Source organism: Littorina saxatilis, linkage group LG1 (assembly GCF_037325665.1).
Source record: "Littorina saxatilis isolate snail1 linkage group LG1, US_GU_Lsax_2.0, whole genome shotgun sequence".
Lineage (NCBI taxonomy): Eukaryota > Metazoa > Mollusca > Gastropoda > Littorinimorpha > Littorinidae > Littorina > Littorina saxatilis.
Window position 1 is genome coordinate 110,059,594 of NC_090245.1, and position 11,364 is coordinate 110,070,957.

The 11,364-nt window shown below is 43.6% G+C and overlaps 1 protein-coding gene across 1 annotated transcript in view; it reads right to left on the minus strand.

Annotated features, from left to right (window-relative positions):
- Positions 1-1,431: 1,431 nt before the first annotated feature.
- Positions 1,432-11,364, minus strand: part of LOC138949946 (15-hydroxyprostaglandin dehydrogenase [NAD(+)]-like) — a 12,527-nt gene continuing 2,594 nt past the window's right edge. The window contains exons 2-8 of the mRNA XM_070321733.1: positions 11,265-11,361; positions 7,480-7,603; positions 6,695-6,801; positions 5,466-5,562; positions 3,986-4,062; positions 2,343-2,485; positions 1,432-1,912 (exon numbers count right to left, since the gene is read on the minus strand). Of these exons, the coding sequence (XP_070177834.1) occupies positions 1,717-1,912; positions 2,343-2,485; positions 3,986-4,062; positions 5,466-5,562; positions 6,695-6,801; positions 7,480-7,603; positions 11,265-11,361 (841 nt within the window). The 3' untranslated portion in view covers positions 1,432-1,716. The remainder of the gene's footprint in view (positions 1,913-2,342; positions 2,486-3,985; positions 4,063-5,465; positions 5,563-6,694; positions 6,802-7,479; positions 7,604-11,264; positions 11,362-11,364) is intronic.

Here is an 11,364-nt window from a genome sequence, read left to right on the forward strand (position 1 = left end):
CTCCGCTTGACTATGTCACAAAGAGGATGAAAGAAAGACCGACCGTCAGATTGACAGAAAGACCGACCGACAGATTGACAGAAAGACCGACCGTCAGATTGACAGAAAGACCGACCGACAGATTGACAGAAAGACCGACCGTCAGATTGACAGAAAGACCGACCGACAGATTGACAGAAAGACTGACTGTCAGATTGACAGAAAGACCGACCGACAGATTGACAGAAAGACCGACCGTCAGATTGACAGAAAGACCGACCAACAGATTGACAGAAAGACCGACCGTCAAATTGACAGAAAGACCGACCGACAGATTGACAGAAAGACCGACCGACAGATTGACAGAAAGACCGACCGTCAGATTGACAGAAAGACCGACCGTCAGATTGACAGAAAGACCGACCGACAGATTGACAGAAAGACCGACCGTCAGATTGACAGAAAGACCGACCAACAGATTGACAGAAAGACCGACCGTCAGATTGACAGAAAGACCGCCCATCAGATTGACAGAAAGACCGACCGACAGATTGACAGAAAGACCAACCGACAGATTGACAGAAAGACCGACCGTCAGATTGACAGAAAGACCGAACGTCAGATTGACAGAAAGACCGACCGTCAGATTGACAGAAAGACCGACCGTCAGATTGACAGAAAGACCGACCATCAGATTGACAGAAAGACCGACCGACAGATTGACAGAAAGACCGACCGACAGATTGACAGAAAGACCGAACGTCAGATTGACAGAAAGACTGACTGTCAGATTGACAGAAAGACCGACCGTCAGATTGACAGAAAGACCGACCGTCAGATTGACAGAAAGACCGACCGTCAGATTGACAGAAAGACCGACCGTCAGATTGACAGAAAGACCGACCGTCAGATTGACAGAAAGACCGACCGTCAGATTGACAGAAAGACCGACCGTCAGATTGACAGAAAGACCGACCGACACATTGACAGAAAGACCGACCGACAGATTGACAGAAAGACCGACCGACAGATTGACAGAAAGACCGACCGACAGATTGACAGAAAGACCGACCGTCAGATTGACAGGAAAGACCGACCGACAGATTTACAGAAAGACCAACTGACAGATTGACAGAAAGACCGACCGTCATATTGACAGAAAGACCGACCGACAGACAGATAAACACGCAGACAGACAGACAGACAGACAGACAGACAGACAGACAGACAGACCGACCGACAGATAAACACACAAACTGACAGACAGACAGAGAGACCGAAAAACCGACAGACAGACAGACATACAAACTGACAGACAGACAGACAGACTGACTGACTGCAAGACAGACAGGGGTTAATCAGGCACAATGTTTAATACTGAAATCATGGAAAGCACAACAACTGTTTGCATAAAAGTCACGTTGCGTAAATAAACGAATCAAAAACAAGAAGTGCAGGTTATTGGAACTTTAATTATTGACCAAACAAAACGTAACACTTACTAGTACGGCGACAGACAAACACGTATGGTAGAAATTATGAAATAATCTTATAATTGTGGTTGAAACTCACGTGCAAGATTAAGCAACCTAATTAGTCACTGTACCACTATAGCAAAACCAAGCCTGTCAACTCTTGCATCCGATCTTTCATTACTCCCCATCTGCGGTTTGCCTTGTGCTTTAAAAATCATGTAAATATAATGTTTTATTTCTGAGTAAAATTGGCAATCTGGGTCTACTGGCTGGGTCCAGGCACAGGGGGGTGGGCGGTGAGCGGATTGTCGATGAGCATCGGGTTGGACTGTCCGTCATCGTCCACCAGCATCCTCCGCTTGTAGACCCCGCCCTGAACCTTGTTGACCACCATCATGCTGCCATTGTTCTCCGTGTCCTGCACCAGCGTCATGAAGGCCTTCACCACGTCTTCAGGTCTGAACACACACACAACTTCCATGAACAGGGCTGGACCTAGTGTATGAGAGGGAGGGGCTTGCAACATGAGGCAAGGGTACAGGGGCTGGACCTAGTGTATGAGAGGGAGGGGCTTGCAACATGAGGCAAGGGTACAGGGGCTGGACCTAGTGTATGAGAGGGAGGGGCTTCCAACATGAGGCAAGGGTACAGGGGCTGGACCTTGTGTACGAGAGGGAGGGGCTTCCAACATGAGGCAAGGGTGCAGGGGCTGGACCTAGTGTATGAGAGGGAGGGGCTATGAGGTAGGGATACGGGGGTTAAAAGGTTAACTGAGGGAGTCGTAAAATCGGGGAAAATGTACAGAGGCTCTGAACAGACAATCTGAAGAAGCATAGTCATAAAATGGAGGAAGTGTTAAATCCGGGGGGGTCCAATGTGAGCACTTACTCTATCATCAAGGGCTGCATTTTCTGCATGAACTGGTCAGCAGTCTTGACCTGTCCCTCTTTCAGCTGCAGCATGCCCGTGTTGACCGGCATGGGACACAGGCAGCACCACCTGACTCCTTGTCCGGCAACCTCGGGGTCCCTCTGGACGCCCAACACAGAGCATACTATACTACCCGACATAACAAAAGGATGCAGATGCGTTTGAGAGCAGATCCTTCTGATGAGGCCGTTTATCGTAAACCCATTTATATGACTGGAAAGGCCGTTTATTCCTCTACCTTATTCAGAAAACAGATTTAGTTTACATGACGTAGTGTCGATACAGTGGAACCTACAACACAGACACCCCCCAAAATCAAATTCGCAAAGTCAAGGTTCCCGCGTTAAAATTGATAAGAAATCAGAACTGCTAAAACGAAACATGTTTAGCATGTCCTTAGACAAAACAATCAAATCTGTATCCAAATTAGTCAGTTTTGTTCACATATCTTGTCTAACATGGACGCTATGGCATGCTGAGCGGTGTAGGTGTCAATCCTCTCAGAAGGCATAAAAGGCAGTTTTTGAAGCCGTTTTAGCGGGTAATGAGACAAGAAATGGTACATTTGAGTAACTCGTTAACGCATTGCCTTCAAACTTTCGGAGATTTGTCCGGGGGGCAGTTGTCCGGGGGGCAATTAGCCTAGAACCAAGAAAATGGACTCTGTTCAGTTAGGGTTTGTTCGCTTGATCTCAAGCTGACAGTTCATGAGATCGGTCAGGAGAGTAAAGAAAGGATCAGCTGTACTCTTCTCGTTCTCATTTCTGCCTAAGGTATCTATTAGGACGTGCGTCAAAGACATCCAAACAAGAAAATTATAGCACAGGTAAGGTGTTTTCTGCGGGAACTGTAACATGCTTTGGTGTGTTCAGAGCTTTTGAACAATGAAGATCGTGTAAAACTCGGACAAGCAAGGCATCGGTGTTGTTGACAAGATCTTCACATCTCAAGAATCAGTCGCTAAATTAATCCTAACAAAAAGTCAGCTTTCAAGAAGTTATCTTTTATACAAAAACGTAATTTTTTTAGAGGTTATCTTGTATACAATATTACGCGAGGAATTTTCTTAAGCTATAATTATGTGTCCGACAAGGATTGAAAATCATAAAACAAGTTTGACGGGCGCAGTGGCGTGGTGGTAAGACATCGGCCTCCTAATCGGGAGGTCGTGAGTTCGAATTCCGGTCGCTGCCGCTGGTGGGTTAAGAGTGGAGATTTTTTCAATCTCCCAGGTCAACGTATGTGCAAACCTGCTAGTGACTTAACCCCCTTCGTGTGTACACGCAAGCACAAGACCAAGTGCGCACGGAAAAGATCCTGTAATCCATGTCAGAGTTCGGTGTGTTATAGAAACACGAAAATACCCAGCATGCCTCCCCCGAAATCGGCGTATGCGCCTGAATGGCGGGGTAAAACGGCCATACACGTAAAAATCCACTCGTTCGTGCTAAAAACACGAGTGAACGTGGGAGTCTAAGCCCATGGACGAAGAAGAGGAAGAAGATAAGAGCAGTTTATAGAGTATCGACCTGCAACACATGGTCGTTTTACTCGCTTTTCTTGTACAAATACACAAACAAGGAAAACTATTGACTTCTTACAGCGCAGCTCGTCGTGTAACCAATCATGGCGTGTTTGGAAGCGATGTAGACAGGCAGCTCATGACCTGGTAATAAGCCTGAAATGAAAAAAAACCACACGAATAAATATTATCCGTTAGAGTTGTACTACAGGAAACGATTACCCTGTCTTCTACAGGTTTCGTTAAAGGGTTCGGATGGAATAGAGGGTTATTCTCAAACTCTAAACACAAGTGTTCCACTTTTAAACACATTTCTCTAACAAGTGACTCTCAAATTCGAAACAGAAGTGTTCCGCTTTTAAACACATTTCTTTAACAAATGACTCTCAAACTCTAAACAGAAGTGTTCCGCTTTTAAACACATTTCTTTAACAAGTTTTGAACACTTTGTGAAACAGTACATTGTTCTAAAAGAGGCACACAAAATAAACGCATAGTGCTTACAAGTGTTCAATTGAAATCTAGTGAATACTACATGTGCAACATTTGCCAGCAGAACTATGAACTATGTCACAGAAATGTGTTCAAACGTGGAAAAGATCCTTTTAGAGTGAAGGGTATGAAAGAGTAGCTTAAGTAATACAAAAAATAGCCAATAGCTATCTGTTCTGTTGCATTGATGTCTGTTACTATTACTAGGTTGTACTTCAAGAACGAAGAAGGAGAAAACGAAGAAGAAGAAAGGGGGGGGGGGGGGGAGGTAGCAGCAACCATGGAATCCACAAAGGCTATTGTAGAGATTGCAAGGAGGATTTTGAACGAGTAAGATCATTTACATTTTTGTTTCCAGTGACTTATCCTCGCTCTCATTTATTCTGGAATGATTAACTGGATAATACCGTACGACTCAATAATTAGCATCTTTTTGTGGTTGAGTTTCAAGAGAAAAGCGCTAAGCAAAGGGAGGTAGGCAGAACAAGACACGACAAAGTGAGACCTTGGTGAACACTGTAAGCGAAGTGTTCCACTTGTGAACACCTTTCTGTAATAGTGTTTTGAAGACAGTGTGAGACAATGGAAGCAAAGGGTAGCATTATATGTGGTAAGCACAATTGTTCTAACCCTAAGTATTTACCACGAGGTACCTTTTGCTAGTAGAGTTATGTACTACATGTACGACAAACTGTGTTCCAAGTTGGTTAGGCCTAAAAAAAAAATAGGTGTGGTTACGGTAACCCGACCTACCCTATTTTTTGGGGCCGACCCTATAACTTTTTATTACATTTGTCACAAAAATACACACAAAAAACCAAGTAAACGAGTGCAGAAAACGCAATGAAAGCGAAAGCGCCCGAGTCGCACACTTATTTCCCTGTCAAGTAGGTTTAATTTGTACACATTAGAAAAAAAAAGTTAAAAAAAAAAAAAAAGGGTTTGCCTACCTTCCTACCCTATTTTTTTTGGCTATGTTACCGTAACCACACCTATTATTTTTTTTGGCCTTACAGAAAGGGTTTTCAAAAGTGGAACACTTGAGTTTAGAGTGAAGAACAGGTTACCTGCGATGGACACGGTGTTGACGATGACCCCCCCACGTCCCCCCTTGTCACGCCTCATGTGGTCCAGGGCAATCTGGCTGCCCCGTATTTGGGCCGTCTGTTCAAAACCAAAATAAAAGGTCTGTTTTTTAACACCCACATCGCCTTTCAGTGATTTTATGAGGCCGAAAGACAGAATTGTACACACTTCCTTTCTGAAGGGATCTCGGATAGTCTAGGTGTTGCTGGGTATGATGTCTATGGTAAATTACATGTTCTCGTTTTATCTTAAAAGAGATCGCTCGCTAACAAAATCTTGTTGGGTAATCAAGGAATCACTGTCACCAACGCTGTAGAGGTTTGTACAAATGATTCCAGGAGCTCATCAGGGACAAAGCGTTTCACTGTATCACAACAAACACAGCCTGCGAAAGAATGGGTAGAGGGTGTGACACAAACAACTTTCCCGGGCGGCCATCGGGCAGGAATGTGTTATCGTAGATCAGAGCTTTCTTCACATTCATCAGATCCACTCACCTCGTGGCAATCAAACTGGACATGTTTTCCTATTCACAAGAAACAGGCAAGAAGAAGAAGAAGAAGAAGAAGAAGAAGAAGAAGAAGAAGAAGAAGAAGAAGAAGAAGAAGAAGAAGAAGAAGAATACTTTATTATCTCATAGAGAAATTCAGGCGTGGTACATAACAATAATACAAACAAGACATTGATTTTACATAAAACATATAGCACTATATAACAGGGCAGGTTATAAACACACCTCCCACATACCTCTCTGGCTATTCCTTGCATTGTTCTTACGCATTCAGACATGAACACATCCATGTCTCACTTACACATCGCACGCATGAACATTCGTATACGCTCAACTTACCCATTCACACATGGACATTCGACCACGCTCCACTTACACATTCTTATACGCTCCACTTACACATTCACACATGGGCATTCTTATATGCTCCACTCCCACATGGACATTCGACTACGCCCACTTACACGTTCGCACATGGACATCTTTAAAGCACCACCACCACCAACAACAACAACAACACAAGCAGCAGCAGCAGCAAAAAGGCAATAAAAGAGCAAAAGCTACAGTGGCAGTTTTAACAACAAAAGCGAACCCTACCAACACCACCACAACCAACGGCAACGACAACAACAACAACACCACCACTACCACCACCACCACCAACGACAACAACGACAAAAAGAAGAGAAGGCTGTTTACCGTGTTAATGGCCAGCATCTTCTCCCAGATGGTCTCATCCATGATGCCAGCATTGTTACAGCAGATCTCCACCGCCCCGAACTTGGTCACCGCCTGGTCAAAGGCCGCTACACAGACGCACGCAAGCACGCACGCACGCACGCACGCACGCACACACGCACGCACGCACGCACGCACACACACACACACACACACACGCGCGCGCGCGAAATCAAGAACATATATATACACGCATGCATGAAACAGAGTAACACCCAAACACATAAACAAATACATCATGTTTCTGTAGAAATTTGTTTAAAATTCAACTGTGCTATGGAGCGTGTATGTGTCTGTGTGTGTGTGTGATGAAAGGAGTGTGTGTGTGCATAGACCTATTGGTCCCTGGTGTGTGTGTGTGTGTGTGTGTGTGTGTGTGTGATCGTGATGAAAGGAGTGTGTGTGTGTGTGTGTGTGTGTGTGTGTGTGTGTGTGTGTGTGTGTGTGTGTGTGTGTGTGTTCGTGCGTGCGCGCGCGCGCTCGCGCGTGTGTGTGTGTGTGTTAGGGTATCTTTTTCTTTCGAGCGACAGGCAAGGCCAAATGTTTTGAAAGCCTCGTACTCAGTTAACATGAATATTCATGAGATGATTGTGGTGGAGCAGAGAACGTGGGGCAAGAAACGGATCGGGGCCACAGATACACTTCATTTTTATCGCACACATTCCAACTTGACTTTTGCTGCCAATACGCTCCTCCGCTAAAAATCTGTTTATGAAATAATGCTGTGAGATTATTTGACTAATTACCTTTTAGTTGATCTGCGTTAGTGACGTCACATTGCTGAAACATGACGTTGTCAGCGCCACACTGTTTTTGTAGTTCCGCTTCCGTGGCTTTGCCAATGTCAGCGTTGACGTCACAAAATAGCACCTGTCATGCCAATGGAAAGAAGACCATTGAAAGATTAAAAAAATACAAAAATACAGAAGGAGAGACATAAATTCAACGTTCCTGTGATGAGAATGGCAAGAAGATCACTGAAAGGTGAGAACATTAAAGAAGAGGCCTACATTCAACGTTCCTGTGATGAGAATGGCAAGAAGATCACTGAAAGGTGAGAACATTAAAGAAGAGGCCTACATTCAACGTTCCTGTGATGAGAATGGCAACAAGATCACTGAAAGGTGAGAACATTAAAGAAGAGGCCTACATTCAACGTTCCTGTGATGAGAATGGCAAGAAGATCACTGAAAGGTGAGAACATTAAAGAAGAGGCCTACATTCAACGTTCCTGTGATGAGAATGGCAACAAGATCACTGAAAGGTGAGAACATTAAAGAAGAGGCCTACATTCAACGTTCCTGTGATGAGAATGGCAAGAAGATCACTGAAAGGTGAGAACATTAAAGAAGAGGCCTACATTCAACGTTCCTGTGATGAGAATGGCAAGAAGATCACTGAAAGGTGAGAACATTAAAGAAGAGGTCTACATTCAACGTTCCTGTGATGAGAATGGCAACAAGATCACTGAAAGGTGAGAACATTAAAGAAGAGGCCTACATTCAACGTTCCTGTGATGAGAATGGCAAGAAGATCACTGAAAGGTGAGAACATTAAAGAAGAGGCCTACATTCAACGTTCCTGTGATGAGAATGGCAAGAAGATCACTGAAAGGTGAGAACATTAAAGAAGAGGCCTACATTCAACGTTCCTGTGATGAGAATGGCAAGAAGATCACTGAAAGGTGAGAACATTAAAGAAGAGGCCTACATTCAACGTTCCTGTGATGAGAATGGCAAGAAGATCACTGAAAGGTGAGAACATTAAAGAAGAGGCCTACATTCAACGTTCCTGTGATGAGAATGGCAAGAAGATCACTGAAAGGTGAGAACATTAAAGAAGAGGCCTACATTCAACGTTCCTGTGATGAGAATGGCAAGAAGATCACTGAAAGGTGAGAACATTAAAGAAGAGGCCTACATTCAACGTTCCTGTGATGAGAATGGCAACAAGATCACTGAAAGGTGAGAACATTAAAGAAGAGGCCTACATTCAACGTTCCTGTGATGAGAATGGCAAGAAGATCACTGAAAGGTGAGAACATTAAAGAAGAGGCCTACATTCAACGTTCCTGTGATGAGAATGGCAAGAAGATCACTGAAAGGTGAGAACATTAAAGAAGAGGCCTACATTCAACGTTCCTGTGATGAGAATGGCAACAAGATCACTGAAAGGTGAGAACATTAAAGAAGAGGCCTACATTCAACGTTCCTGTGATGAGAATGGCAAGAAGATCACTGAAAGGTGAGAACATTAAAGAAGAGGCCTACATTCAACGTTCCTGTGATGAGAATGGCAAGAAGATCACTGAAAGGTGAGAACATTAAAGAAGAGGCCTACATTCAACGTTCCTGTGATGAGAATGGCAAGAAGATCACTGAAAGGTGAGAACATTAAAGAAGAGGCCTACATTCAACGTTCCTGTGATGAGAATGGCAAGAAGATCACTGAAAGGTGAGAACATTAAAGAAGAGGCCTACATTCAACGTTCCTGTGATGAGAATGGCAACAAGATCACTGAAAGGTGAGAACATTAAAGAAGAGGCCTACATTCAACGTTCCTGTGATGAGAATGGCAACAAGATCACTGAAAGGTGAGAACATTAAAGAAGAGGCCTACATTCAACGTTCCTGTGATGAGAATGGCAAGAAGATCACTGAAAGGTGAGAACATTAAAGAAGAGGCCTACATTCAACGTTCCTGTGATGAGAATGGCAAGAAGATCACTGAAAGGTGAGAACATTAAAGAAGAGGCCTACATTCAACGTTCCTGTGATGAGAATGGCAAGAAGATCACTGAAAGGTGAGAACATTAAAGAAGAGGCCTACATTCAACGTTCCTGTGATGAGAATGGCAACAAGATCACTGAAAGGTGAGAACATTAAAGAAGAGGCCTACATTCAACGTTCCTGTGATGAGAATGGCAAGAAGATCACTGAAAGGTGAGAACATTAAAGAAGAGGCCTACATTCAACGTTCCTGTGATGAGAATGGCAAGAAGATCACTGAAAGGTGAGAACATTAAAGAAGAGGCCTACATTCAACGTTCCTGTGATGAGAATGGCAAGAAGATCACTGAAAGGTGAGAACATTAAAGAAGAGGCCTACATTCAACGTTCCTGTGATGAGAATGGCAAGAAGATCACTGAAAGGTGAGAACATTAAAGAAGAGGCCTACATTCAACGTTCCTGTGATGAGAATGGCAAGAAGATCACTGAAAGGTGAGAACATTAAAGAAGAGGCCTACATTCAACTTCCCTGAAGAGCTTGTTATAGATTAAAAAAAAGTATACAAGGGAAGAAGAAGAAGAAGAAGAAGAAGAAGAAGAAGAAGAAGAAGAAGAAGAAGAAGAAGAAGAAGAAGAAGAAGAAGAAGAAGAAGAAGAAGAAGAAGAAGAAGAAGAAGAAGAAGAAGAAGAAGAAGAAGAAGAAGAAGAAGAAGAAGAAGAAGAAGAAGAAGAAGAAGAAGAAGAAGAAGAAGAAGAAGAAGAAGAAGAAGAAGAAGAAGAAGAAGAAGAAGAAGAAGAAGAAGAAGAAGAAGAAGAAGAAGAAGAAGAAGAAGAAGAAGAAGAAGAAGAAGAAGAAGAAGAAGAAGAAGAAGAAGAAGAAGAAGAAGAAGAAGAAGAAGAAGAAGAAGAAGAAGAAGAAGAAGAAGAAGAAGAAGAAGAAGAAGAAGAAGAAGAAGAAGAAGAAGAAGAAGAAGAAGAAGAAGAAGAAGAAGAAGAAGAAGAAGAAGAAGAAGAAGAAGAAGAAGAAGAAAAAGAACAAGAACAATAAGGAAAAGAAGATGACGAAAATCGCTATTCTTCAGTAATAATAATAATAATAACGATTACTTATATAGCGCGTAAACCTCGTGGTGACGAGCCCAGAGCGCTTTACACTTACACAATCATAATACAAACAAGGAAAGAGAACTAAATCCGAATAAATTAGGTGTTTTCCGTAACGAGTTGACTCTAGCTTGTATGTCCAGTAAAGCGCCGTTCACACGGCAGACTTTCTACCAACGTCCCCCCCAGTCGCTGCCCGTGTGAACAGCGCGAACGCTCAAGCTAGTTTTAAGCGGCGATTTTCGCAAGACTTGAAGGCCAGTTCAGCTATCGGAGCTACCTCCTAATGCGTGAAAAGCAGTTTAATTATACCAGATGGGGGGCTTTACGTCCTCACAGCTAACTTACCTATTAGGGGCATGTATGTGATGTAAATCTAAATGGAGCAGTTTGGCTAGAGTATAGATATAAATAGGCGTCTAACTATATGTCTGGCCAGAGCCAACCGATCAGTAAGAGCGATAAGAAAAGTCTGCGCAAAATCTTTGCCAAGTCACGGACGAGTCGACCAGTGCTCAATTGAGTTTTGGAGTCGCTGCTAAGTCTGTCCTAAATCGAACCTCAACCGTTGGGGCCGTTCACACGGCAGACTTTTCGCCGACTTGGACTCGACAGCTCGGGAGCGATTTTCAAACGACAAAAGTTGGGGAAAAGTTGGTTGAACGTCTGGCATGTGAACGGCCCTTAAGGCTGACCTTTGCTCCTTTGTCCAACAGGGCGGTGGTGATGGCTCGCCCGATGCCCTGAGCGCCCCCTGTGAGGAACACGCCGCGTCCTGACAGCTCCATGAATCTG